The sequence below is a fragment of the Coffea arabica genome, chromosome 2c (assembly GCF_036785885.1).
Source record: "Coffea arabica cultivar ET-39 chromosome 2c, Coffea Arabica ET-39 HiFi, whole genome shotgun sequence".
Classification (NCBI taxonomy): Eukaryota; Viridiplantae; Streptophyta; class Magnoliopsida; order Gentianales; family Rubiaceae; genus Coffea; species Coffea arabica.
The window spans coordinates 6,728,453-6,756,381 of NC_092312.1; the positions used below are offsets into that span (position 1 = coordinate 6,728,453).

The following is a 27,929-nucleotide window of genomic DNA, read 5'->3' on the forward strand; positions in this document are numbered from 1 at the left end:
CGGCTGATGAATGAGGGTAGTTTGGGGGTTTAGAAAAATGCACCGCAGAAAAATAAGAAAATGGATCTGTGGCTGCTGGGATTCGAGCCCAGGTCTCCACGGCCACAACGTGGAATTCTTACCACTAAACTACAGCCACTTTGTATAATTTCGTTTGCTAAATTAACTAACACGAAATAAGCAATCAATTTTTTCTACCTACACTTGAAACAAGACCTAGATTGTCTAATGACGACACTAAAAGTAAATTGATGATATTCAGTGCTAATAAAATCAGTCTCTTATCCTTTTCCAATTTAGAATCGCTAGCAAAGCTACTGAAAATTAATCTTTGTGTCTGTATATTCTGCCACAATTATCATCAAATCTTGAATCTAAAATATCATGCGTATAATTTCTCATATTTTATCATTCAATTCATTCGTTCCCTAATAATACGAGATCCGTACTGGTTAATAGCTATTAAACTTTTGTAGTGTGTTAACAAACATCATGAAGACTTTCCTTTGGCGCTTATCCTTAATACATGCATATATATTCTCTCAGATATTTCATTAAGTTGATAGAAATTTCCTCATCAAATAAGATCCTATTCGTACGTTTTCAGCCTAAAAAGGGCAGAAAGTTACAATTTGGTATATAACTTGCGTGTAAGTGACACAGCTGATAAGAATGAAATCACCAAAGACGAGGACAGCTGCTGTCCGATAGGTAGTGCACACTACGTCACTGCAATTACAGGCTTGCCTAACTGGCAATAAATCCAATCGCCCGAGCAACCAAAAATGTCTAAAACCCATAATCACCCAAATTAATTTTGCTAATGCATCAAATTAACTACAGCCTACGTGGCAGGTCACCGCTTGCATCAGCTCCTGCAATACAAAGTAGTTGATAATTTTAGAAATCACCCACGAGGTTTCTAACTATTTCACTTGCCTTTCATAAGTTTCAAAAATTACACTAACTTTATTGAAATTAATTATCTTGTAATATTTAACTCCAACCAATACTTACGAAATGATATTAGAAGAGAGAAAATAATATGATTTTAACATTGCCCCTCATCTACTATATTATTTAATTAATTTAATATCAATCTACATATTTGACAAAAAAAATAATATCAATCTACATATTAAAGAAAAATACTAAAATTTGTTGTTTATCAATAGGGATCAAATCATATATAGCATTAAAATTAGTATATTATTTTATATTTTTTACGTAATACAAGATTCAAATTATTCTTTTCATACTTACTGCCAAATATGACCAACAACAAATGATCAAAAAATTTGCAACCAATATTACAGAGAACAAACTTTAACATCATAAATATTCTTATCAATATATTCAGGTTAGTTGTTAAGTTTTTTATGTTAAATTTGCTCGTTGTAATAGTTTGATTACAAAATTTTCAATTATTTGTTATTAATTATGTTTGACAATAGATTTGTAGGTGAAAAGAGTAATTTAGATCTTATATTAAGTGAAATATATTGAATAATATATTATTTTTGATATCATTTGTGATTTAATTTCTAATAGTAAATAGCAAATTCTAGTGCTTTCTTTAATAATTGGGTTGGTATTAAATTAATTAAACAATTAGTAGATAAGGAGCAATAGTGAGATCATATTATTATCTTTTCTCTGCTAACATTATTACTTTTTAATTGTTGGTTGAATCTAGATATTACAAGAGAATAAATCTTAAGGGTGATTAATGTAATGTTCAAAATTTAAAGGGAGGCCAGTGGAATGGTTAAAAACTTCATAAGAAGTTTCTGAAATTATCCCTGCAAAGTAATAAAAAAAAAAAAAGAAATTTATACACCGCTCCGATAGTATGAAGATGTGGCCCACCTTGACTAATTAGACGGCTTACGAAGAAGAAATCGCCTAACTGGCCGAACACAGGAAACTACTGCACTCTTTCTTGCTCTACGGGACCCCCCCCCACCGCAGCAGTGTCGCAAGCGGTGTATATAAGCGTGGAGACATCAACGTAGGACTACGTTTTAAAACCTCAGAATTCATCTGATTCAGACGCAACAGAGGTAAACTGCAAAACGTGGTGGGTTTAACCCTTTTTGTTCTTTAATTTGTATTCAATATATTCTTAATGATCTTATGCAATCAACATGATTGTTAAACATTTTGACATGTTTGGGACACTTGATTTGTTTAGATTTAGATCTGAAATCGTCAGGTGTGGGACTACACTTTCGTTTATTTCAAGCTTCCATCACGCTCTCCACACACTCATTTAAATCTGGTTTTTTTTTTTTTTTTCTTTTCTCGTTGCCGTGATCTTGAAGATTTTTCAATCTTTCTGTCTCTCTCAAAGGTTGGTACAGTTTGGTGTGGAGCCAATTATTAATGCATGCTTTTCATGTCTGTTGTTTGTCTGAATTTTGCTGTCGAGCATTAAAGTTTTTCGGTTATATAAGCACAAAGCTCAAGTTTTGCCGATTGCTGCATTTTGTTAATACAACTACATTCTTGAGAATTGTATCAGGTGATCAAAGCTTCAAATTTCTCTCCGTGGGAATGAGTTGGGGATTGCAATTAAATCTTCCTTTGTTTTTCTTTTCGTCGTTATTATTGTTTTTAGATCATTGTTTGAATTGGTATCAGGATGCAAACTTTACCAGAATTACTATGTTTTATTGGGATTGACTTGAATTAAATGGCCATTTTTGGGTTTTGTTGGATTTGGTTCAGAAAGTAGAGAAGTGAGACAAATGGCCAAGGAAGTTTCAAACGGAGAGAACCATGTGACCACAAAACCACCCCCGGAGCCCTCGCCTCTGAGAAATGCCAAATTTTTTCAGGTAAAAATATGCGTAAACCCCCTTCATCGTGGATTTTTTTTCTAAATAGATAATAATGGAGTTTTAGGAGGGGCACAAGCATAGAACAAACAGAAAACCATTATAAGATAGAGTAGAAATTTGAAAGTTTTAAAAACATTTTGACTGTTTATTAATTTTGTTCCTGTGGTTGGATGCACGTTCATGTGCACTTGAATCCAATTCTTTTGTCTGATGGTTACTCCAGATTTCTTTCTCTTTTGCCCTCCGTTAATTCTTGGCTGTCATACGGAAATCGTTTTTATCCTGATCAGGCAAATATGAGAATTTTGGTAACTGGTGGCGCTGGATTCATAGGCTCTCACCTGGTTGACAGATTAATGCAGAATGAGAAAAACGAGGTGAAATTCTTAGCTCATGCTGTTTTTTGCAGCAGTTAGTATTAGGATATGGCTACGTAATGGGCTGTAGGCATTGGATATTTGTTCTTTTTGGTCTTTATACTAGAATTTACTGTGATTTTCACTAGGTGATTGTCGTGGATAACTACTTTACTGGGTCAAAAGACAACTTAAAGCAATGGATTGGACATCCAAGATTTGAGCTTATTCGTCATGGTATGCTATTGTCTTAATAGTTATAATATCCTTAGTATGAGAAACTAATATATTAGGCACCAGATTTTCTTGAATTATTATGCTTTCAGTGATTTCAACAATATCAAAAATGAGAGTGATAAATAATGTTTCTCATCTGATGTTTGTGGAGACTCTGAATACTACTTTAAACAACCATGGATCACATCTCCTCAACCATTGCAAACTCTGGAACCAGGGTTTCTGATTTAGGTGTTCTTCCTCTTCAGTTGCTCGTTTAATATGGAGATGCTAATCGTTTTCTTCTTGGTTTTAAAGTCTGTCACATGTTATATCCTGTTTCCATTTTGTGTTTGGATTTAAATATATTTCATTGAGTTGAAGATTCTTTAGATGGCATTTCAGGTAAGGAATGTTAATTGTTTTATTTTTATGATTTGCAGATGTAACAGAACCATTGTTAGTTGAGGTTGATCAAATATACCATCTTGCTTGTCCTGCATCCCCTATCTTTTACAAGTACAATCCTGTGAAGGTTTGTAACCAGGATATTCTCCGTCAACATTTTTATTTTGTGGCCTGTATGTCTGCTACTCAACTAATTCTTGAACTTTGAGGGAGTTCTCCTTCCTCCTCCTTATTGTTCTTTATGGCTTAATCTTGTCAAACTTGTTTTCACGTATAGACTTTTTACAGCTGTGACTTCATCATTGTTAACTTCTTCTGGTTCTCACTTTTTCTTGTCATGGTAGACGATCAAGACTAATGTGATTGGGACGCTTAACATGTTGGGACTTGCTAAGCGTGTTGGGGCAAGGTACTTTTCAAGTTCCCCTCTCTCTATATTTGTTGAGTAGAACCACATTTCATTATATTTGCTTTTGCCACAGGATTTTGCTGACATCAACTTCTGAGGTTTATGGAGATCCTCTAGTGCATCCTCAAACTGAGAGCTACTGGGGAAATGTTAATCCAATTGGTATACTGATCAACCTATCTTTTAGTTCTTGATGATGAATTTGCTAACCCACTAAATGATTGATACTCGAGGAAAATTTGATTTCTTGTATGTTGCCAGTGCTCATGACTGCAACCAATGAGCGAGTGCTTAATTATGACTTTTTTTCTTGTAATTGCTACAGTTATTGCTAACTGATTTTTCTGGCTCGAAGTGTGTAAAATTATAGATGTTGTAGAACAGTGATTCATATTTCACGCCAGAATTTCTTGAAATAGCTAAATATTAAACTCCCTAGCTTAGAACTGGTTTTCTGCATCGCTTGGTTTTTCCTTGGAAGTTCAGACTAAAGACAGTTATTGTCTGCTTTATCTATGGAACTGTAGCCTGAGTTTCATCAAACATGCGAAGAACATGCCTCTGGTTTTATTTGAATGTGATCATGCAAAGAAAAGCACGTACTTATTGCCTCTATGTTAACTGCAGGAGTTAGGAGCTGTTATGACGAGGGGAAAAGGGTTGCTGAGACTTTAATGTTTGATTACCATAGACAGCATGGAATTGGTAAGTTCTCCGCTCACTCTAGATCCACTTGCTCATGGAAAACTTTCAACATGTAGTTAATTTCTTTTCCAACGTAATGCATTGTTTAACTGCTATTGAAATGTTGCTAATGTAATGGATTTGTAATTGATGTGGAACTGTAACTATGTGGCAGAGATACGGATTGCTAGGATCTTCAATACTTATGGACCTCGTATGAATATTGATGATGGTAGGGTAGTCAGCAATTTCATAGCTCAAGCAATTCGGTATGTTACTTTAGTCCTTAGCTCCTAGCTCTCAAGTTACCTTTGCAAGTCTTACTGCAAAAACATTTTCTACCATGTTGATTGTCCACAATGTTAATGGAAGAGTGCTTTAATGTTTGCCATCTGCAAGATGATAGTCGCGTAACTTTGAGATTTCTGCTAAATTTACTCACAAATGCCACTACCTGTTCTTCCTCCACATGCACAGCGATGAACCGTTGACAGTCCAGTTGCCTGGTACACAAACGCGAAGTTTTTGTTACGTCTCTGACATGGTATGCATCCTTATTGAACTGCACACTTATCATGTCTGACTTTGCCTTGATGCCTAATCCATAAATTCAAATCGTGAAGGTTGATGGTCTGATTCGTCTTATGGAGGGAGAGCACACTGGTCCTGTTAACATTGGCAATCCAGGTGATTTGCTCTAACTTTAATTTAATATTTCCCCTGTCCTTGCTTTCTCATTTCTATTAACTCCATCTTTCTCTTTTTCTCGTGTTGCCGAATGTTTTCAAATAGGTGAATTTACTATGATCGAACTTGCGGAGACTGTGAAGGAGGTAGCATCTTGACTCGTGCTCGAATAAGAGGAAAAAATAAAATCTCAAAGTCACTTCTGTACATTTTTGAAGTTCATAATGAACTAACTGGGATAGCTTAGTAAATCTAATTATTGTCGTGCTTTTGCAGCTTATCAATCCCGAAGTGGAGATCATCACTGTTGAGAACACCCCTGATGATCCTCGTCAGCGAAAACCGGACATCACAAAAGCCAAGGAGCTGTTAGGCTGGGAGCCAAAGGTCAAATTACGAGAAGGCCTTCCCCTCATGGAGGATGATTTCCGAAAGAGGCTTGAGATCTCCCGGAAGAATTGAACTAAAACTTGTTCAAATACTTGATACGTCCATGTCATGCTGGAAATTTCCTACTCTCTCCCCTTATTATTCCTCCTCATCCCTTTCGCGCTTTAAGCTGTAGAGAATGAGCTACATTCAAAATTTGCGTCATAATATACAAATTAGTGAAAATGTGAGTGGTCAGACTGGCCTCCTTATGTTTGAGACTCAAGATGGTTTTTATACCTTTATGTGGTGGTCATTGTGTTAGTTGAACACAAAAGGGCTTTGAAGTTGGTCCGAAGATGGACTTTTTTTTTTTTTAAAGGAAAACTAATACTAAATAAAAGAGCGAAAGAAAAGATTTGTCCAATGTGAAATACTAACTGAAATTTTACTAAATTTCTCATAAAATTGAAACTTGATTCAATTACATTGATCAAACCCAACCAGATCAAAGTAAAAACCCATTGAAAACTAAAAAAAAAAAAAAAAAAAGGAAAAAAGAAGGAAAGACAAAGGGGCGGGCCAATCCACCTAAAATTCAACCACCGAAGCCATAGAGAGTCCTGCCCTGCCTCTTCAAAGCGTAAACTACATCCATGGCGGTGACGGTCTTCCTCCTAGCGTGCTCTGTGTAAGTGACGGCGTCGCGAATCACATTCTCCAAGAAGATCTTAAGAACCCCTCTGGTCTCCTCGTAGATCAGCCCACTGATTCTCTTCACTCCACCCCTTCTAGCCAGCCTCCGAATTGCCGGCTTCGTGATGCCCTGAATGTTATCTCGGAGCACCTTACGGTGGCGCTTTGCTCCTCCCTTGCCCAATCCCTTGCCTCCCTTTCCACGGCCTGACATTTTCTCCACAAATATTTGTGTGACTTGGAAGTTACCCAACTTCTGTTGATTGTGGCAATTGGGCGAGTAGACTGGGTTTGTTTATATAAAGGGATCTGAAGGTGAAAGCGGGGCTTGAAATTCTGGCGGCTGTTTTAATTTTTGGTTTTGGGCAATTGGGCGGTTAGTTGTGAATTTCCATTTACTATTTGATTTTTTATGGATCAGGCGAAAATCGACGGTGGATATTTCGCTATTTCTTTGGTTCAATCTGGACCCATGACCTGGCCGAGTAGCGAGTCGTACGATTTACGTCTGATGGATGGCGGGACCTCGAATTTGCTCCAAGGCTGATCCTTGACGTGGAAGCATTTTTGTTTTACGATTAGCTAATCTTTTTGCCCTTTATCCCATTCCACGCCTGGCCATTTGCTACACTGGTGCAGCCCCCTAGTTGCTCCAAGCCCCTAAACGTCGAAAACATTTTTGAAAACATTTCCGAAGAAACCTGCGGAGGCTGTGCTGGGCGTATTTTGGAAGTGCAAATGTACACACGTACATGTTGCAATTCATTGATTTGGCCCTTAAATGTTGAAAAATGTAATTGTAAAATAATTAAGCATCAAGACAATAGTTGTGTTGAAATTTTGTTAGTTCCACACAAAAATGAACAAATAAATTACTTAGATGTTCCTAATGTTCCTAATTACTTAGACAAATAATTCCAAGCTAATGTTCCTAATTACTTATATGCTACAAGAGATAAGTCCAAAAGTATTCGTTACTTCAACCTAGTCGCAAAACAATCAAATAAATTAAGGTTTGAAGATTTTAAGGTAAGAGATGTAGTGCATGCATAAGTTGTATTGCATGTCAGCCCATTATCCACAATTATTTAGATTTTTTTATATATAGCCAAGAATCTTGTTAGGGTTACATGCAACATTACTTGCTATAAAACCTAGATTTTGATTGAAAATGGAAGGAAACATGGTATGTTTGGATAGAGGTTTATTTGCCAAAAAAATTTTAATTACATCACAAACATTTTTTTTATAATTTTTTTAATCTTTTAAACTACCTTTTTATATCATACACATCACATCAAAAAAAGATGTTACAGAGTTTTTCTTTAAAATATTATTTCAAATAATCTCATATCCAAAATAATTTTGAGGTCCATTACCCTCTAGACGAAATTTTTTTTTTTTTTTTTTGAAAAACCTCTAGACAAATTCTACTAGCAATAAATTTCATGGGATTTTGAAAAGAATATTCTTGATTCATGGTAGCTATTATAAAGTATACGCAAATGGTATGTGGCCCAGTCTCCGTCAAACATGACCTTGTTAAAATCGATTAGAGGCCCAGCCCAATTCAGAAGCTAAATTGAGCCCTTTCACTGACTACTTGTGGGTCTTTTTATCTCACGTCTCAACTCGCAGGAGTCTCATTACCAGTTTTCAGCTGACCGCTCGAGTGTATCCCAATTCCATCGAGAAGTGAGAGAGAAATGAGGAAATTTGATCCGTGGCCGGTGTTTTTCAGGAGAGAATGGAATCGGTGCTGGCCTTTCCTCGTCGGCTTCGCTGTCACTGGCACCATCATTACTAAGATGTCCCTCAGCCTCACCGGTCAGCCCGCCGGCCTTTACCCTCTTGCTGTTTTCCTGTATTTATTTTGTATTTGTTATTCATTTTCTATTATCTTCATAATTTTTGTGCCTGACTTTTACTTTTTAATTATCTTGGTGGGATGATTGATTGATCTGGCAGAGGAGGACGCCAAGAACTCTCCGTTTGTGCAGAGGCACAAGAAACACTGATTAGAAAATAGTAAGTCCGTTATCTGTTCTATTACACTAGCCCTAGCAAAGCTTTTCCAGATTTTAGATCCAATCCACTAACTCTCTTTGTTCGTTACTATTTTAATCGTGGCTCTTGATTCTTACATTGTTTGGTTTATTTTCTAAGTTCTTCGTTCGTTTGGAGAAAAGTTTGAGTCCTTAATTGCGCCGTTGTTTTAATTGTAACTGACTGAAGCAACATTAGGTTGATTGTTTGGTTCTCAAATCTCAACATTCACACACTTGCCCTCCCCTAGTTTTCAATTTGCCCATTATTTGCAAGTGGAAGTCAAAATTGTCTGCGGATTACATTCACAAACCCGATATTTCTTGGTGTATGGTTGTTGGTAGTACCATATCATTATTTTTCCAGGGTGATGCACATATTGTATACTTTTGTGGCATTATTCGAATAATCCAAACTGTTGATGATATGACGGACATCGTTGACTATGAGTTAGCATTTGACCTAAGTATAAGATGCCCCATGAGTTCATAAATTCCGCCATTGCCAAGCTCTTTACTCAGTTTTGTTAGACTAATAATGACAGTGGTATCTACAATGAATGAAATAATTTGAGTTGTTTCTTGCCCTCATGCATGATTATTTATATAATATAGTACTTGAACTGACTCTAATTGAGGCATTGTTGAGAGTACATTCGAGAAGTTGCTCAGTTAAAAGTTCCTGAGTTGTGCCTTGCACGAGGAGCAACGTCTTTGTGGCAACTGGAATTTCGTCTGAAAGTATAAATCCACTTGCGGGCATGATTATGTTTGCTTTAGTTATTTATGACTAAAGAAGTAAACTACTATCCTGGGAAAGTTATGTATAAGGGAAAGTGCATTTTGTGTGCAAAGTTTCAACAAGTTAAAACTAGTATGAAATAGCAGCTCCAAAGGTACTCTGAAATTTACATTTTCCCAGCTAAATATATGACAGGTCAAATGCTAACTATGCAGAAGCTTGCTGCGGTAGATGATTCAGTCTGTCTCCTTAATGTGCAATTATGCTTATTATCAGCGTTTTTCATGTAATTGTGATATTTTAGATTACAACTTGAGATGTCGCTACCCTACCTATTTTCGTCGCACATCATAAGTTCACTAGCTATTTTTACAATGTATGGCTTTTGTTTCTAATAAATCTTCAACTTTAATTGCATTTACGGCTTTGATGTCCTGATTATTTGGCTATTGTATTCTGATTTGGCTAAATATATGAATTCACCTAGAAGTTCCCCTTGATGTAAAATAATCTACAAGTAAAAGATTAATCCTTCTTGTGTTCTGGTTAGCTAAAAACCATTTCCTGATCGTCAGCGTCACCTCCTGTATTCATTCTGGTTAATAATTGTTATCTCACATTTAAGTTATGAGCTGGTGAACAGATTTTTTCTTCTTTTAAGTTTTTATGTACTAAAGTACAGTCTAGACAGGACTAAATATTTGTATCTTTTTCATTCTACTGACTTTGTTTCATTTACATTTGCAGGTGAATTTCTTTACGCATGATTTCCTGATAAGTGGAGACTCTTTACAGTGTTGGAAAGGGTTTCATCTCTGTAATTTTCTTTTCCGGATTTGTTGAGCACTAGTATCAAAAAATGATGGCTCTGGTTGCATAAATGTTCTCTTAACCTATCTGGGTGCAAAACTAGCTTGAGTTTCTATAAACTGATACTGCAAAGTTCGGGATTTTGTGGTTTTATTGGTTCAGTTTATTCAGACATGACCTTTGAAATCTTTCACTGCATTGAGATTCTGTTATGAAGGTGACAGATGTGGATGTGCAAAACAGTTCCCATGTCCGAGATTAGTTCTGAATAGTTAGAACTAGGGGTGCAAACGAATCGAGCCGCTCGCTAGCGGCTCGATTCGAGCTCGAGTCGAGCTCGAGCTGCTCGAGCCAGAGTCGAGCTCGAGCTCAAAACATTCAGCTCGGCTCGCTCGAGTATATATATATTTATTTTTTTTATTTTTATTTTTAATAGTAAAATTACATAAATATTCTTAATATTTTATTATTTATTAAGAAAAAATATTATTTTATTTATTTTTTTAAAAATAAAATAATTATTTTTTATTTTTTTCGAGCTCGAGCTTGAAAATTACCAGCTCGTCGAGCTCGAGCTCGAGTTCGAGTTCGATGAAATTAAGTTAAGGCTCGACTCGATAAGGCCAAAGCTCGACTCGACTCGGCTCGTTTGCACCCCTAGTTAGAACTGTGTCTTGCACGCATAACAGCAGAAGCAAATTGGTAATGTGATGCCATTTTGCCTTATCTGAAATCATAAATGGAAGTACTTAAACTTACTACCATCTAGACTGCATGCATGCCGTGAAAATATGCATCATGAGCTGCAGTGTGTGATCGAATGGCTCATTCAAGCATGAGAGCTATTGGAGTGCAACCAGTTTTAATCAATACGTGCAGGAGAAATTATCATTAGCTGTGTTAACTTGGTCCCGGAACCATTTGGATATTTTATGTGTGCCTTTCGATCTTGAAATAAAAAAAAAAAAAAAAAAATTCTTGCAGGCACGTACGGAGTAGAACAATTTTCTTGTGAATGTTTCACTGCATTAAGATTCTACTGCACTAGGCTTCATTAAGGAAGATTTCAACTTTTCAAGAGCAACTAAATTTCGGGCATGGTTAATTGTAGAACTGGATACAAAGAAGTCAAAACTCTGTAGTGATTCTCTGCAATCTGCACTCTGTACTGGTAGACACAAAGGGTTGGTCCAGCTCAAAATTCAGCTAATTTTGGAGTTAGATCTTTAAATTCCTTTTCTAGCAAATTTTTGGATTGCAAGAGATGGTCCTGAACATCCGACCAAGGAGCTTTTGTTCTACTTGGTCATTTCTCCGCGGATGAAAGTTCTTGAGAACCCCATGAAAGTGATGCTGTACAGAATGCAACGAATCAGACTCGGAGTGAATACGTTCGACTTCTCCGTGCTTTTGTTTGTTCAAGAACCGGACAAGTGAAAACAAAGAAAGAAAAAGGCAATCAAATTGACGAAAGAATCGATTGCATTTTTTCCCTTCACTGTATTCAACAGTAAAAAAATATGAAGGCTCTTATCTGTTTCAGAACAAAGTAGTAATCCAGCTATACGAAGTGAAAATGCAATCTGGAATACTACAAGACTCGTCGCATGCCCTTTCTGGCGCCATATCACCTTATCCTAGTCTTGAGCACATAAAATTATTGCTCCTCCTGTTCCCCTGTTTCTTCCCCCCGAGACTGCTTAAAGCCTCAAACTTGCCTTTATCCTCCCAAAACCTCCGGCTACGAGCCTTCTTCACAACGTTCGAGTTTTGAGGTGGCGAATTGGTGACTACCGCACGTCCCTGCTTAATTAAAAAATTCACTCAACAACATGTATCTGTTCAGTCTTTTTCAATAACTAGTAGCTATAGATAAAAGCTTCGGCAGAAAGTGGAATAATACAGAAAAATGGCTTCTAGAGTTCAAAATCCCATACAAAATAGGCTGTGGTTGCTATCATTCTCAACTTCATCGACTTCTTCTTTGTGCAATTCCGTAAGTTTAAAGAAGACCCGTTTCACAAATAGGTCCCTTTTCGGCAAGAGAATGCCGTGGTCTTCTTCAAGACGAAATCTTTACTGTACTTGCAGTACCAGCAGAGGCAGCACTATGGATTCTAATACTAGTCCCAGTAGTGGCAGGCAAAATGCTGAGCCTTTTGTCATCACAACTCCGCTTTATTATGTGAATGCCCCGCCTCACATGGGCAGCGCCTATACTACCGTTGCTGCTGACGCCATTGCTCGTTTTCAGGTTCCATCTCTTTGTCCTTTCCATATTTTTTTTCTCCCCTTATTTGGAGCGTAGAATTGTTTATTTAATTCAAAATATTACTTGGATAGGGGTTAGTTGTCTCTTCAATAATTGTCCAAAGACACTAAAAGTTTGAGATGGAACCTTAGAAAGATAAGGGTACAGTCAAAGCAACTATGGATGGTATCTTCGTTTGAAAATCAAATAACTTCTTAGGGTAATTGATGCTAAAGTTTCATTAATTTTCTCTTGGGGTAAATGATGCTAATGTTTCATTAATTTTCTCTACCAAGGTGCATTTTTGCCATTTAATCTTACATCCTGCCTTTGCATGCAAAAGTTTTAGTTGAGTTATTCTTGTGCTAATAATAGAAGGGAGCCGCCTTAGAATATAGGCTGATAAGGAATGTAAATTTTAATCCTTGTTCATAATTCTAAGTGCAGAGGCTTCTGGGGAATAAGGTTGTATTCATTACTGGCACAGATGAGCATGGGGAAAAGATTGCTACTGCTGCGGCTGCCTGTGGTTGTAGCCCTGCTGAACACTGCAATGTCGTATCACAGGCTTACAGGACACTCTGGAGAGATGTATACTTAGATGCTTCTATATGACTTTCTTAATTCTGAAGCATCTAACTAGAACGACACTTTGTTCTTATTTCAATCCTTTTTACTCGGATTGCAGTTAGGCATAGCTTATGATAAGTTCATCCGGACCACTGATCATAAGCATGAAGCAATTGTGAAGGAATTCTACTCTAAGGTCTTAGCAAATGGTGACATTTATCGGGCGGATTACGAGGGACTGTATTGTGTAAATTGTGAAGAGTACAAGGTCATACCTCATATTTAAATTTTATTTATTTTGCTTTTGGGTTGTTTCATTATCTTTGTTATATGCATCACTTAAGCCTGAGTTGCCTGATTTACCAGACATGAAGTGCACACAATTTCTGCTTGTTAAAAAGAGCGCATGCTATATAACTATGCAGGAAACTTGTAAAAACTTATTCTTTCTCTGGATCCCTCCATGAATAGAAATGCTTAACCTTGGGAGTGGAGATGTAAACAGTAAAAGTTTGGATAAAGTTCATAAACTGTCTGTTCAAGTATTTGAAACCCGTGAATTTATATTTTGGGATAGTTCATTACTTCGTTCTCTTGTTGTTCATATCACTTTCTCTGATGAATGAGAGTTTGTTGTTCCTCGGATTGAATTTAGACATTGTACTTATCGCTTTAATAGAACAAGTTTCAGAGAGATTATCCCGGAGAGACCAGCAGGGGCGAACATTATTTGGGAGGTGAGAAGGGGAATAATTACCAGAAATCATGTGTTTGCAAACGGTTAATTTATAATTTTATATTTTCAGTGCAGTGAGAACCATCAATTTAGAATAAAATAAAAAAATAAATCAATTTAGGATCTAGGATAGGTACTAGTGGCACCTTTCTTGTCCCTGGATAAATTAGGAAAGCAATATGGTTGAGAAGGCTTCATAAAAGGGGTGCTCCACCTTGTGCTTTTGGTAGAGGGAGAGAGAGTGCCTAGCTAGCATTACTTATTCGTTTGTCTTTCTTTTGTTTGAGATGTTATAAGCTCCTTTGTGTTTCACCGACTGTGGCAGTACATGGGATGTTTTGCCTTATGCATGTACACTTTAAGTAGAAACTAATCATCAGCAGTGTTTCCTGGTGAAGGAAAATGAGCTGCAGATAACTTAGCAAGTTCATGATGTATTAAGGATATCCAAAACAGTCTGTTACAGAAAAACTGAATGGTCTTCTGCTGTGTGCTCTTTAGCCTTAGTTTATAGTGTTTACCATATGCTATAAGCAGTGAGCTATGGTGGTATTGTTTCTTTTGCATCTGGTTCGGTAAAATTTTGCTCTGTTAAATTTCAGGAGGAAAAGGAATTGCTGGACAACAACTGTTGTCCCATCCACCTAAAACCATGTGTTGCCAAAAAAGAAGACAATTACTTCTTTGCCCTGTCAAAGTATGAAGGATTCCTAGGAAAGATGCTAAGTGAGAATCCAGAATTTGTGCAGCCTTCTTTTCGCTTGAATGAGGTATGACAGCACAATCTTATTGCTCCTGGATTTTTTATGATCTTTTTTGCACGTACTATTTGTTTGACTAATATGTATCATCTGATATAGTTGTGGAGCTGTGAATTGAATAATTGATTGAGCTGGGAGAACCTGATGCTGGCTTGCACATGACATATACACTTTTCATATGTTAAAAAGTTTTATGCATCTATCTGTAATTCAACTTATGCTTCATTTTATTTTAGTAGCTTGATTTCAAGTTCTGAGTTTTTAATTTTTATTATTAATGTGAACTTCATTGCATTTACCACCTTTGAATTTTAATGGAAAAATAATTAGAATCCGAAGAATGTATACGTGGGTTCTGATTAGATTGTTTCAATTTGGTTACTATCTCTTAGACCTATTCCTCGTATGCAACAGTTTGAGGCATATGGAAGTGGTCAGTAGGAAGGGACACCAAAACTTCTAATTTAGTCTTCTATTCTTGAGTCTAAACTACTTTGGAAATTGTAGTAAACTGACCTTGAGCTCCGTAATATACTCAAATTATGCAAAACATTCAGTTCCATGATTGAAATAGATTATACAGTCGAAACCTTGTGAAAGTGGAGAGGATTCATGGAATTGGAGAGAATAATCACTGCAGATCCTACTACAACATGCTACGAGGATGACTGGAAAGAAGATTTCCTCAGTATGCTATTTGGGGAAAAGGCTCCAAAGGAAGCAGCATTCTTGTCCTCGCAGTAGCGGGAATGTAATAAACTTACAAACCAAACAGCGTATGGGAGAGCTGGTGAATATAGAGGAATGGTTTTAAATAAACTTACAGTTTGGACTGTCACGTAAATGCGGGGTAATGGTTTTAAATATGTTAGGATGTCATTGGGTCATACCAAGAAGGGTTTCAGATGTTATGTTTTGTTGGAGAAGGCAGGTAAATATAGAGGAAATGGAAGACCTTGGGAATGTGCAGGACTTGCAGTGTTTTGGTAATCTGGAATGATAGAAATACGGGAGCTTCTCAACACCTTAAACCTCCAGCGAGCTTGAAGCACTGGTTTTGTTCTGTATGTTCTCTTGGAGTGGGCAGACTATTCCTACATGCATAGCTTCTGTCCAAACTTCAGTTTGTATTGTATACCTTCTGATAGAGGGAATACCCTTTTTTAGTATAGTGCTGGATTCTCCTTTTGCTTAAGAAAAGCAACCCTGGTGCACGATAAACCTTATGTTGTAATGTCATTGCTGGAGTAGATTGAACTAAATACTATCCTTCCAATTAAGAGTATTCATTCAAATTTCTACTCATAAAACTTAAAGGGATGACTTCATTGAAATGATGATTGCACTCATGCCTATATATTTTTACCTGGCTCCATATGCATTTTTTTTTATTAATTTTTATCTCCCACTAAAGATGTTCTTCATTAAGCATTACTAAAGTCCTGCTTCAGAGTACATTATGACTAGTGGGTGTTATCTGTTCCTTTATCAAGCTCATTTTCATTTTTTATTTCTGACGTAGAACTCTATTTAGGTACAAAGCTGGATTACAAGTGGGTTGCGAGATTTTTCCATTTCCCGTGCATCAGTAGATTGGGGTATAGAGGTCCCTAATGATGCCAAGCAAACTATATATGTTTGGTTTGATGCTTTAGTAGGGTGAGTTACTTAATTCATTCTTCAAAACCGGTAGTTCTTGACTTGAGTTTAAATGCCTTCTCCATTAATCTGACTGTTTGGTTTTGCATTGCTTCATCTTTTAGCATGGAATTGCTTGACAAACTTCCTCAAACTTAATTTTGTTCAGTTCATCTTCTTTCTTACTCTTTCGATTTGTTTCAGTATTGTAGCAATCTCACTTTCAAGTTTTTTTTTTTTTTAATTTCCCTTTTTTCATGCTTTTTCTTCCTGGTTTAAGGTGGAGTAGCCCCTCTTTAGAGGTTCCTCCAATACTTCTTTTGGTTATTCTGCTTATACTTCCTTCTCTTTCTTTTATTTATCTTGAGCAGTTATATTTCTGCTTTATTGAATGATGGGGAGCAGCCAAACTTACAGACTGCAATCTCATCAGGCTGGCCCACATCTCTGCACTTAATTGGCAAGGTATGGTGTCTTTTTGCTTACTTTATGATTAAGGCTGTGAAGCTTCTCTTTTTATGCTTACCTCAGAGATATAGAGATGAGATAAGATGTACATGATATATTATACTCCTTCCTTCTTGGCTCCAAAATCTATTGCAGCTACAAGAACATGAAAAGGACAACTGCTCTGTATGTTAGGTTCTTATGGTGTTCATCTGATATGAAGAACTTCATTCCACTTATTTTATAGCATTTAACTTCTCCAGTGAAAAGCAAGTGAGTCTTATAATATTATCATGCTGGGCAAGCGTTTACAAAGTCTCTTGATTACAGAAACATCACTTTTTACCTTTTAATGTTTTATTTGCACTTATTAAGAATTTTCTGATCTACAACTGCATATTTCTGTTACTTTTTACCTTTTTTTGTCTTCACTGTTAATGCAATAAATTTTTTCTATATATTCTGTTCTTGTTTCTTTAATTTGTTCACGAGAGATGTCTGTATTACCCATTTTAGGAGGCAGCTTGTAAGTAGCATGTGGTTTAGTCTGTCAAAATCAAACCATGTACATCCTATTGATGGGAAAACCTTTGTTCTGCTTGGCTTGGGATAATAACACGTGGTGTAGCTTTTTAACATTCATTCCCGCTTGTCTCCTCCAACTTCTTATGTTTTATTAATTATTACCTTCAGCATATAGCAATAGCAGCATCAAATAATCTACTTGGTCCTCATTGCAATCTTGCCCATCTGATTGAATTTTGTGATTTAATGTGTTCAATATTTCTTATTTTAACAAATAGATGAATCAATTTCTGACATTTCCATGCAGGATATATTACGGTTTCATGCAGTTTATTGGCCAGCTATGCTCATGTCAGCTGGACTCCAACTTCCTAAGATGGTATTTGGCCATGGGTTTTTGACAAAGGTACTTAATCCTGAATAATATTTGTATTCTTCTTTGTCTTAATGGAATGTTTTCCTAGAATTCTGTATGGTAGTTTTATTCAATTCTTTTTGGACTTGTTATATATCAAGGACCATGATTATGTTAGACGTCCAGAAATTAACTCTTCAGTTATGGTTCATAATTAGCTATTCCTGCTTTTAAAACCTTCCATGGATCATTACTACAATACCTTGGTTTTAGAATTCCACGTAGTAAAGGTTAGTATTCCTCCAAAAAAACTATGTATTTTGAACTGAGAAGAAGAATTGAATGATAAGTGATGTGATTTCACTATTTATATGATTTATATACCTCGATTCCTGCAGCAATGTTTTTCATTTTAACAATTTTAGGATGGCAACAAGATGGGCAAGTCACTAGGAAATACACTAGAACCAACTGATTTGGTGCAAAGATTTGGACCTGATGCTGTCAGGTACTTTTTCCTCAAGGAGGTTGAATTTGGTAGTGATGGGGATTACTCTGAGAGCCGTTTCATTAATACTGTCAATGCACATCTTGCTAACACAATTGGTAATTTCCAATTCCTAAAATTTGGCATTGTTTGGGTCCATCATCCATTCCTCTTTAGGTTCTGGTAATTGGTTTTTTCAAGGCTGACCTTTTAGTCACTTCTGCAAGGGAATCTTCTGAACCGAACACTTGGGCTTCTGAAGAAAAATTGTCGATCAACTTTGGCTGTTGATTCAGCCATTGCTGCTGAGGGAAATACGTTCAAAGATGCAGTGGAGATGTTGGTAAACTATGCATATTACGTATTCTATCTGTAAAAAGTCTGGCATGTGATAGTCGTTATTGCTTTTGCAGATATCTTTTGTCTTATAATATACAGAGAATTAGTGGGGGAGATTCTACAGTGCTTTGTTTTAGTTTATTTAACTCCACAATATGTGTACGTGTGTAAATCAAAATCATTTGGTGTAGTACTACAATCACTGTAAGATACTAGTTACCACATGCATAGACTTTTAGGGCTAGGGTTAATAATGAGCTTCTATGTACATAGTTGTGCCAAAACCTTTTCATATGGATAGGCTCTTCTGTATCTGTCAACTTCTTCTTGAAGTTACCACTGATCCTTGAGTTACATGTTTTTTCTCTGCTATTTATCCAAAAAGGGTGATATCTTTCACTTCTTATAGTTTGAAAAGTAACTTTTGATCATTTAAATGATCTTCACGTGTAGGCATATTCCATAAAGCAAATGTTGTTTTCTTGTGATTCCTGATTAGGATTGTTGCGTATGCAGTTCAATTTTTTACAGCTTTTATTCTGCATGGTCTGAACCAGAAAATTTTCCCCCTTTCATATAGACTGCAGAGCTCCAATATTAAACAGTCATTCTGCAGCTGTTACCCTCATGCTTAGTTTGTGAATATATACCATTTAGTCAGCCATTTTTGTTAAGACAAAATCAAGTAATTGCTACCCATGCAAACTCTTGGCAAATTTGTCAGACTAAAGAAAAAATGCCAAGAATGAAAAAATCTAATTTGAAGTTTAAACATCTGTTGGGAATGTTTTATTACATGTTATTTTGAAGGCATATAGAGTTGACTGTTAATTACTTGTTGGAAAAGACAAAAGTGTTGGCCAGAGGAGGCCAAGGAAGAAAATACATAGCAGAAGTCAAATTTATAGCAAATTCCCTTTGGACAGTAAGACTTTTTGTTCAAGTAAATTAGATCTCCATATTTAGCCATTCACCATCAAAAGAACATTATAACTAGTATTCAGGATACTGTGTCATCTTGGGATAGGATTCCTCAATCTCAGGAGAATTGGAGACTGCCAGTGGAGTGGGGAATCCGTACTAGTTGCATGAGGTAGATTAGTTGGTTAGAGTTCCAGCAGTGTAATGGTTGTACAAGGAAGATTAGTTAATGTTTAGAATTCTAGCAGCTTCCCTCTTAGATAGATGGCACACTTTTCAACCATCTGAGGGTTCACAGATTAGGCCCATCCCTCTCTTCCTTGTCCTAGCTATATTCAATTTTCCCTGGACTCTTCTCCTGGACTGAGAGATTCCTCATGTGTTGTCTCTCTCTCTCTCTCTCTATCTCTCTCTGCTCTTTTGCTTTATTATGAAATTATTCACAGTGTTGTTTGCTTGATTTCGTTCCTAGGTCACGAAGGCGAAAACTCATTATGAAACCCTTGCTCTCTCGTCAGCTTGCGAAGCTGTGCTGGAGATTGGTAATGCTGGGAACTTGTACATGAATCAACAGGCGCCTTGGTCTCTTTTTAAGCAAGGAGGTGCTGCTTCTGAAACTGCAGCGAAGGTTCCTTTCCTTGGCCATTTGCTTTCATGAGGAATAGCTTGCATGGAATTTGTTATAGTTTTTAACAGACATCATTATGAAATAACTCATGTTTATATGTTATGCAATGCATCGTAACATCGGGTCTACACTGCATGTCCAGTTTTTATATGTGCGGTAGAAGTGCAAGTAAGTTCCTTTTGGTACGACTCCTGAAATTCACCAAAAAATCACTTCACTGGCATTAAAAATTGCCTTCATTGTGCACCTTAGGTCTACCTGTTCTTTGTGTAATTCTATGGGGTTACCCATTTGTTGCTTTAAAGAGTACAGTAGCATAGGGACTACATGGACATTTATGATTTCTGGTGATTTCAATTTGATGGTTATTTGAGCTAAGGTTTTGTTTTTTTGCTTTTAAAGATATTTCTCTTGCAGTTATGATGGACCTTGCAAGTGTGCACGATAATTTCTTGATTTTGCTGTCACTGTTATTGGTGCTAAGTGTTTGTTTCTAAGTTGTGGATAGGAACTTGTAATTGTGCTGGAAGCAATGAGGATCATAGCCATAGTTTTGTCCCCTGTTACACCAAGCTTATGTTTGAGAATATACAACCAGCTGGGCTACACAGAGGACCAATTCGACGCCATCACCTGGGTCTCTTTCTCTCTCTCTATTTGAAATGCACACTCACCAAGATATGCACTGCCATATCCACATGTGCACATACATCACAAAATTTTGCTGCATCCTTGCTTGCACATGACTTGTTCTAGCATCTTGCAGAGTGATGCCAAGTGGGGTGGGCTTAAGGCTGGACAGGTTATGGCACAGCCGAAACCTGTCTTTTCCAGGATTGAGAACCAAATAGAAGATGGTAATGCAGGCGAAACAGTAAAGGCGGGAAGTAAAGACAAGGAAAATATAAATCAAAATAAGAGCGCTATTGAAGTGTGAAAGTTTTGGTTCCAGCGCAGGTAATTGATGAAGTCCTTTCCGATGATCCAGAGGAGTTGGATGAAAACCTTTTGAAGAGGTTGGAAGCAGCTCATTCATTCGGTGAGGAAACAGAAGAGCTACTGAATGGATTTGGAACAGTTGATTGAAAAATCTGTGGAGAATTTTCTCCGTTTTGGTGTGCTTGCTGCATTGCTGGTTCTGATGTTTGACAGGCGTAGCTCTGATATCATAATCCGCTTGCAGGAGAGTCTATTGCCATTCTTCTTGATAAAGCGAGATAAAAGTCTCATATTGCAAATGTGAAGGTAGTTACCTCAAAGGCCTTACATTGTTTTTGGCCCTTCTGGCATAATGCTACTGAACTTCCAATTGTGATCCATCAATAACTTAGATGACGATGATCCAGCTACCATTCTCCTGAAAAAGAAATATCTTTGCTTTGTTTACATTTACTCTTTTAGTTCTTTTTCTTTTTGCTTTGCGTTTTATTTCATAATATCCACACACCCGAAAAAAAAAATAGAATTTCTTTTCTCTAGCATATGTTGGCAAGTGTTCTTTATTGCCAAAGGTCCCGAAGCATTCACTACTCTCTCAGTGTTAGCGTGGTACATATATTGCATTTTCGGCAAAGTAATTTATGAAATGAAATATTTGTTAATCGCCTAGGAGATTGCCCTTTCCACTGACAATGGAATGAGTAGCTTACTGTTGATGCTAGAAATATCTTTCCCTCTACTCTTTGTTGAAGTGTATCTTATATTGGTCCCTAAACCAAAGCATCCCGAAGTACTTTGCCTCTGGCTTCTTAGTGATTATGGCTTCCTTCTAATGCTAGGCTTCGTTCTGCTGGGGATCAATGTTGACTTGTGTTGGGTACGAGGAGCCATGGCTGGCTTCTCAATGGGGAACTGGATCCATTTGCTTTATAATGGCTGGTTGTGCAAAAGAACTGATCAGGTCTTTGACTTTATGAAAAGGTTTTACCAGTACAAAACGTTCATTGGGCTCAGCTTGATCAATTTTATTAGTGCGCTTGTTTTGATCGTCCAAGTAAGCTTGCTGATGAACTATATATTTTCAACTTGAGCAAGTTTTGTACATCACATCAAAGCAAACTAGTGGTTCGCTTGTTCTGCAGGGCATAAACCAAAAATTCTTTTGATATGCATGCATGACTTTATTCTTTTTTTGTACTTTAATCCAACGTCCCGAAAGAAATGAAGTTCTTATCTGCGACAAGATTAAATTAAAAATAAACCAGAAAACAGAATAGAGTTTTTAGAGTTTATCTTCAATGGAATGATATCCGCCAAAGAAAATTCAGCTCGACATGATAATTCTGAATTTTTTAATTTTGTCTGCACCAATAGCTTCGCCGTCGAATGTTTGTTTTGTTGCTGTGATAATTAATGTGCTCCAATCATTCGCTGTTGGATGCTGATGTTTTACACATTTACGGTGCAGGTTGCCCAACAGGCAACAACAACCATCCAGTGCTCCCCTCTTTTACTGTTTTTTTATAATTATAATAATGGCATATCATGTACTCCCCCGTCCCACTTTGATAGTCCTGTTTCTTTTTTCACACAGTTTAAGAAAAAGTAGTTAACTTTGTTGGAAAAGTAAATTTAGATTGCTATTTTCCTAAAATACCCTCACATTAAATAGAGTACAACTTTATGGGAACTTGAATTGATGGTAAAAAAAGAATCAACTCTCATTAAATATGGTAGGTTTATAGCAACAACAACTTGTATTGAATAAGGGTATTTTAGGAAAATGAAAATATAACTACATTCTTCAATTGGAAAGTGGACTGCAATTTGGGACAGACAAAAAAGGAAAACAGGACTATCAAAGTGGGACGGAGGGAGTATATATATTATAATTATCACTTTTCATTTCATTTATATACTTTTATTATTTACATTTTTTATTTATTTATATTTCCTCGTTAATTATATACTTTCAATATTTTCATTAATATAATTTAATATTATATACTTTTGGTTTATTTTTATTAATTATTTATATTGTGCTTGAATATATTTTAACGCGTGTTCAACATCCATCTATTATAGACAAAAATGAAAAGAAGTTTAAATTTTAAAATCATTTTTAATTATGACGAGCAAGCCAGGAAGATGTATTTTTTTTTATTTTTAAGGAAAAAAAAAAGGGGAGGGGGGGGCTTGAGATGGCTAGGCATCACAGGAACTGTGACAACAATGCTATCGTTTTATAAATCACATCAACTCTCTCTCTCTCCAACACTCCGACATTTGATTGGTTCAATTGTCGCTATCCTTGGATCCTTGGGATTTTTCAGGATTCCTAAAAGGGCCCCGACAAACCCGAGAAAAAAAAAAAAGACAATCAGAGAATTACGAAAAACACGTGGTAATTTGGCTGGTGAATGACGAAAGCTTACGTGGATCAGGCATGGCCTGTGACCCCACGCCACATCCCGCCAGCCCTGCTCGACACAGCCCTCCAACATCAACTAGCTCCCCGCCCCCCCCTCGGGGCGGCTCTCTTAATAAAACACAGCACAGCTTCTCTTACCTGCCTACCTTTCTCGAAACAAACAAAACTAACTTCCTCCTTTTTTCTGATTCTTATTTTCTCATAGAAATAAAAATACAAGAGATTTCAATTTTCAGCCAGGGTTGTTCTTTTCCTTAAATTCGACCTTTCTAGTACTGCAGCAAGTACAACAATTATGACTGTAGATTAATTGATAAGAGCGAGATTTCCTAGCCCTTTCTTATTACTTGTACGGGTCCAGGAAGATAATAATGGGGATTCCTTCTTGGGACGATATCGTCTTGATCGAGCATGGGAAGAATTCCGGTGAACCGAGCGTTGTCAAGGTGAACTGCCCTGATAAGGCCGGACTCGGGTGTGATCTCACTCGCATTATTCTCGAATTTGGACTCTATGTCACCCGTGGAGGTTTGTGATTATACTAACCATTTTCAATTTTAGATTGCATTCTTCATGCAATTCCAATCTTGGCAGTTGTGGTTTACAAATCTCTTTGCACGGGATGGATTTCTGATTTTATTCATGTGTGTTGAGCTTGACAACTTGCAATAGTTTGTCAGAATTGTTGATGATGGAGCTGACATGCATGTGCATGTAGTGCTGTTAGCTTCTTTCCAAACCAAATGGTTGGTTTCCAGATTCCATATAAAACATTAACGATAGATGATAAACAGGGCATGGGCATAGAGATCTGCAGACAAGCATATCTTTTGGTTTGAGTATTATACCTTGTTCTCATGATCAGAGAATTTTCTTTTCTTGTTATTTTGTTGGTAGATGGTTAAGCTGCTCCTCAGGTTGATGCTCCATTGTGAATCCTTTTTGTTGTTTCTCATAGTCAGTAAACTAGGAATGGTTAAGGAAACAGAGAAGTTTTTGGGCTAATCGTTACGTCCTTCTGAAGGCATTTATTATTTGATGGTATAGGCTCCAGATGATTTTACATATGAATAACAGTTTCTTGAAGGAGCCACATGGTTTTTGTCTTTTTTTTTTTTTAATCGTATGTCTCTTCAATTAACAGAATCATTCGCAATTTTTGTGCTATGTTAATTTATGCAGTTTCTCTAATTCTTGAACGCGTTGATAAAAGATTGGAGTTATATGCCTTTTTCGTGTACACAAGATGTTGCATATAACACACTATGTTTTTGTGTTTCTATTACAGATTTCTCTACTGATGGAAAATGGTGTTACATCGTGTTGTGGGTTGTTCCACGTCCAAGCTCTTTGAAGATTGATTGGGAGAGCTTGAAAAGCCGGCTTCTCTCTGCTTGCCCATCATGTTTGATTTTGTCCTACTTCAATCAACAATCTAGTTGTTCCCCTCCCCCCCAAGTCTACTTGCTGAAGGTTTTTTGCTTGGATAGGAAAGGACTCTTACATGGTAAAGTTAGGACCCCACTTCCTTCTTTCCATTTTTCGTGTGTATTTTTTATTTTTTGACAAGATTCTGTGGGTTTTTTCTTCAGATGTAACAAAGCTCCTTTGTGAGCTTGAACTAAGCATTCAAAAAGTCAAAGTGATGACAACTCCAGATGGCAAAGTGTTAGACCTTTTCTTCATCACGGATGGCATGTGAGTCATAAGCCTGACTCTTTAATAATTGCAAAGAAGGTTTTTTGATGCATCTGTCATCATCTTGTACTTTTTCTGACTTTCTCTAGTATTGGAACTATGGATATTTATTTATATTGTGAACTATTTATGTGACACGTGATGTTGTTCTTGAGCTTTCAATCACCTATTTCTTGTCATTTTGTGTAGTGCTTGATGATTTTGTTGTTTCTCATTGCGTTGCAATAGTTAATCTGGAACTTTCTTGAACCCCTCCCCAGACTTCTCCTAAAAATTTTGATTGTGTTGGGACTAGTGAACAAATCCCTTATGATGCTGCCTAATGTTGCTCAGTTTTTGTGTCATAAGATCGTTAGTCACTGTTGGCCACTTTGAAGGATACACAATTGACAATTTTTGGGTCTCCTGCATCATCTATCCTTTGTCTAACTTTATCATCTATGACATCAGGGACTTGTTACACACTCAAGAAAGACGGAACAAAACTTGCAAACATCTTGGCCTTGTTTTAGGCGACTATTGTATCAGCTGTGAACTTGAGCTAGCTGGGCCTGAATATGTTGGTCAGCAGGACTTCTCCTCTTTGTCACCGGAAGTTGCTGAAGACTTATTCAGTTGCAAGTTGTCCCACAAAGATGCTTGTTCACAGGTTGTCACTTCTAAAGTGGCAAGGGTTAACAAAGCTACGATCACCGTGGATAATGTGTTGAGCCCAGCCCATACATTGCTCCAAATACAATGCACTGATCAAAAGGGCCTCATCTATGACATTTTGAGGACGTTCAAGGATCTAGATATTCAGGTATGCCATTGCAAAACTTCTTTGGGTGTATTGCTTATAACTAACTGGAACTGTTATCTTGTACTAAATTTGGTAAAACAGCACCCTTTTTTTCCCTCTGGAAGTGCTTGTACTTTAAGGACCTTGAGTCGTAAATTTATTGACTGGATTATCAAGAATTTAATGGTAGTTGCTTCTGCGCTGTATTGAGTTTTCTGTGCATTATCCAGGATAGGCCAGTTTATATAGTTTAGTATTGGACAATTGTTTAAAGGATCTTTCTTGGATAAGGGGGTCAGGCTTGATGTTAGGTCCTCCATATTTACAAGCAATCATTTGAATCTAGAGCTTCTCACTTGAGTTGACATGGACTGAAATACTGTGTGGGAAATGTTGCAATGCCAATTTTTGCTGTTTTCTTCTAGATTGCTTATGGAAGAATTCCTCCATATTTCTTCTAGATTTCTTCTAAATTGGCATTCCTTGATTTTCTTTGTAACTTTGTGGGAAATGTTGCAATGCCAATTTTTTCTGTTTTCTTCTAGATTGCTTATGGAAGAATTTCTCCTACTGCTAAAGGATATCGGAACATGGACCTGTTTATCCAGAAAAGAGATGGGAAAAAGATTGTAGGTCATGAAAGTCAAGTTGCTTTATGTTCTCACCTAAAGGAAGAGATGCTTCATCCGCTGAGAGTCACCATTACTAGCCGTGGCCCTGATACAGAACTCTTGGTTGCTAATCCTGTTGAGTTATCTGGAAAGGGAAGGCCACGAGTTTTTTATGATGTTACATTTGCCCTAAAAACACTTGGGATCTGTATATTTTCGGTATGCAAACACATACTTTAAACAATTACACGATCTTGGTTTCTTTTGCTCTTCCAGCTCACTGGCCTTCCCCCAGCCCCTCTCTCTCTATGTGAACGAACTTACTTTTGTGCATTTAGAGAAGAGCGAGAAGTCCTTAAATTATACCTATTCAAATTACTTATCCTTTTGATTCATTTGCAGGCTGAGATTGATAGGCATTCAACATCAGATCGCCAGTGGGAAGTGTATAGATTTCTCTTGGAAGAAAGCCGAGGATTCCCATTAGCTAGCCAGCGAGCTCGAAGTGAAATTGTTGAGAGGGTTAAAGGAACTCTGATGGGTTGGTGAATTTTCAATTAATACCTCACTCATTGAGAACTAGCACTTTGTCTCAGGGTGATGTGTTCATAAGGCATCAGGTTTCTGAAGATATAAGAGCATTTCTGCTCCACTTGAGTTGAGAAGGCTTGCTGTTGCAAACTGTATGGCTCGTCAACAAAGGTTTCAACAAATGAAATACATCAAGCTCCTCACCTTCTGCTCATGTTCTTGTTGTAATCCTTCGATCCTTCGTGTAGCTTAGCAAAAAATTTACCGTTGGCTTTATTTGGTTCTTTTTAGTATGCTCAATTACTTGATATAATTTGTGAGCGTTGTAAAATGAAGAGTGGAATTACTTACCAAGACCCAAAAAAAAAAAAAGAGTAAAGAGGAGAATGATAATAAGCTGTCATGGCTTTGAGCCCCCTAGTAGGAAGTATTCAAGGAGAAAAGAAACGATGATGAAAGTGGGCATGTGCTGATGTAGGAGTAAATTCAGTGTGTATCAGCCTGCTATAGGTTGGACATTGTTTTAAATGTTGCTTAGGAAAAATGAAATTAGAGGATGAGAGGGCAATCGCCTGGTTGCTTAATCAACACTTGGGGCATCTAATGGTAACCTCAAAACTTGACGTGGCATTCCCATGGACGTATGATGCAAAGAAGTCCCAGCAGAAATGGTGTCCAATTTTGCCTGGATATCTAACTACAGGAGTGTACCTGCAAGATCTTGAAGTCTGGAAGCGCAATTATCAACATGTAAACTCAGAGAGGGGACTAAAGGTGCTGAGAAATTGGCCAAGTTCGGCCTGTCACACAACTGTGAAGACGAATTGGCCCTAAAGTTTGAGCAGGCATAAGTAGTCTCGTATAGTGGCCTCATTTTAGAAATCTATTGTACCCAGAAGAACATATAAAAGCTCCGGCCAGGTCAGCAATGGTTTTACCGAGGCTCAGCCAGCCGGCTGGCACGTCAGAAAACAACTTTCATTTTTACTCGTGGAGATAGGCAGTCCTATTTTCT

General features: G+C 37.1%; 5 protein-coding genes and 1 non-coding gene across 10 annotated transcripts; 4 read left to right on the forward strand and 2 right to left on the reverse strand.

Moving 5' to 3' along the window:
• Positions 1 to 67: 67 nt before the first annotated feature.
• TRNAH-GUG (transfer RNA histidin (anticodon GUG)) lies at positions 68 to 139 on the reverse strand. The gene has a single exon. It is a non-coding gene; the product is annotated as a tRNA-His (tRNA).
• Positions 140 to 1,897: 1,758 nt separating this feature from the next.
• Positions 1,898 to 6,258, forward strand: LOC113725495 (UDP-glucuronic acid decarboxylase 6-like). Of its 4 annotated transcripts, none has more exons than XM_027248686.2 (13): positions 1,898 to 2,080; positions 2,731 to 2,840; positions 3,134 to 3,220; positions 3,349 to 3,436; positions 3,859 to 3,950; positions 4,168 to 4,232; positions 4,306 to 4,394; positions 4,860 to 4,937; positions 5,092 to 5,185; positions 5,394 to 5,460; positions 5,540 to 5,603; positions 5,709 to 5,749; positions 5,880 to 6,258. In XM_027248686.2, the coding sequence occupies exons 2-13, from the start codon at positions 2,751 to 2,753 to the stop codon at positions 6,063 to 6,065; spliced, it is 1,041 nt and encodes a 346-aa protein (XP_027104487.1). In that variant the 5' UTR covers positions 1,898 to 2,080; positions 2,731 to 2,750; the 3' UTR covers positions 6,066 to 6,258. The 4 variants fall into 4 exon arrangements, with proteins under 4 accessions (XP_027104487.1, XP_071930058.1, XP_027104486.1 ...); XM_072073957.1 differs by having other exon boundaries at positions 1,898 to 2,077; XM_027248685.2 differs by having other exon boundaries at positions 1,899 to 2,063.
• Positions 6,259 to 6,409: 151 nt separating this feature from the next.
• On the reverse strand, positions 6,410 to 7,124 carry LOC113725496 (histone H4). The gene has a single exon (XM_027248687.2). The coding sequence runs from the start codon at positions 6,880 to 6,882 to the stop codon at positions 6,571 to 6,573; it is 312 nt and encodes a 103-aa protein (XP_027104488.1). The 5' UTR covers positions 6,883 to 7,124; the 3' UTR covers positions 6,410 to 6,570.
• Positions 7,125 to 8,289: 1,165 nt separating this feature from the next.
• Positions 8,290 to 10,405, forward strand: LOC113725497 (ATP synthase small subunit 6-A, mitochondrial-like). Its single transcript, XM_027248688.2, has 3 exons — positions 8,290 to 8,495; positions 8,637 to 8,696; positions 10,203 to 10,405. Exons 1-2 carry the CDS (start codon positions 8,375 to 8,377, stop codon positions 8,684 to 8,686), a joined length of 171 nt encoding a protein of 56 aa, XP_027104489.1. The 5' UTR covers positions 8,290 to 8,374; the 3' UTR covers positions 8,687 to 8,696; positions 10,203 to 10,405.
• A 1,133-nt stretch (positions 10,406 to 11,538) lies between these two features.
• On the forward strand, positions 11,539 to 21,309 carry LOC113725498 (methionine--tRNA ligase, chloroplastic/mitochondrial-like). 2 transcript variants are annotated; one of them, XM_027248689.2, is made up of 12 exons: positions 11,545 to 12,519; positions 12,964 to 13,107; positions 13,205 to 13,354; positions 14,425 to 14,592; positions 16,118 to 16,242; positions 16,593 to 16,686; positions 17,501 to 17,599; positions 17,974 to 18,154; positions 18,263 to 18,378; positions 19,768 to 19,923; positions 20,432 to 20,560; positions 20,690 to 21,309. In XM_027248689.2, the coding sequence occupies exons 1-12, from the start codon at positions 12,175 to 12,177 to the stop codon at positions 20,858 to 20,860; spliced, it is 1,878 nt and encodes a 625-aa protein (XP_027104490.1). In that variant the 5' UTR covers positions 11,545 to 12,174; the 3' UTR covers positions 20,861 to 21,309. The 2 variants fall into 2 exon arrangements, 1 of the variants encoding a protein (XP_027104490.1); XR_003457349.2 differs by lacking the exon at positions 20,690 to 21,309 and having other exon boundaries at positions 11,539 to 12,519; positions 18,263 to 18,374; positions 20,432 to 20,485.
• A 2,053-nt stretch (positions 21,310 to 23,362) lies between these two features.
• LOC113725500 (ACT domain-containing protein ACR9) lies at positions 23,363 to 27,901 on the forward strand. Its single transcript, XM_027248690.2, has 6 exons — positions 23,363 to 23,821; positions 24,582 to 24,800; positions 24,886 to 24,991; positions 25,442 to 25,793; positions 26,318 to 26,602; positions 26,786 to 27,901. The coding sequence occupies exons 1-6, from the start codon at positions 23,665 to 23,667 to the stop codon at positions 26,930 to 26,932; spliced, it is 1,266 nt and encodes a 421-aa protein (XP_027104491.1). The 5' UTR covers positions 23,363 to 23,664; the 3' UTR covers positions 26,933 to 27,901.
• The last annotated feature ends 28 nt before the right edge of the window (positions 27,902 to 27,929 follow it).

Excerpts from the sequence above, each read along its gene's own strand:
- LOC113725495 (XM_027248684.2), top strand. The coding sequence starts at position 2,386 with ATGCATGCTTTTCATGTCTGTTGTTTGTCTGAATTTTGCTGTCGAGCA. Across the intron at positions 3,437-3,858 it reads ATTTGAGCTTATTCGTCATG|ATGTAACAGAACCATTGTTA; the intron begins GTATGCTATTGT and ends TATGATTTGCAG. Across the intron at positions 5,186-5,393 it reads TTCATAGCTCAAGCAATTCG|CGATGAACCGTTGACAGTCC; the intron begins GTATGTTACTTT and ends CCACATGCACAG.
- LOC113725496 (XM_027248687.2), bottom strand. The coding sequence starts at position 6,882 with ATGTCAGGCCGTGGAAAGGGAGGCAAGGGATTGGGCAAGGGAGGAGCA.
- LOC113725497 (XM_027248688.2), top strand. The coding sequence starts at position 8,375 with ATGAGGAAATTTGATCCGTGGCCGGTGTTTTTCAGGAGAGAATGGAAT. Across the intron at positions 8,496-8,636 it reads GATGTCCCTCAGCCTCACCG|AGGAGGACGCCAAGAACTCT; the intron begins GTCAGCCCGCCG and ends TTGATCTGGCAG.
- LOC113725498 (XM_027248689.2), top strand. The coding sequence starts at position 12,175 with ATGGCTTCTAGAGTTCAAAATCCCATACAAAATAGGCTGTGGTTGCTA. Across the intron at positions 13,355-14,424 it reads TAAATTGTGAAGAGTACAAG|GAGGAAAAGGAATTGCTGGA; the intron begins GTCATACCTCAT and ends GTTAAATTTCAG. Across the intron at positions 19,924-20,431 it reads CTTCTGAAACTGCAGCGAAG|GAACTTGTAATTGTGCTGGA; the intron begins GTTCCTTTCCTT and ends AGTTGTGGATAG.
- LOC113725500 (XM_027248690.2), top strand. The coding sequence starts at position 23,665 with ATGGGGATTCCTTCTTGGGACGATATCGTCTTGATCGAGCATGGGAAG. Across the intron at positions 24,801-24,885 it reads TAGGAAAGGACTCTTACATG|ATGTAACAAAGCTCCTTTGT; the intron begins GTAAAGTTAGGA and ends TTTTTTCTTCAG. Across the intron at positions 24,992-25,441 it reads TTCTTCATCACGGATGGCAT|GGACTTGTTACACACTCAAG; the intron begins GTGAGTCATAAG and ends CTATGACATCAG.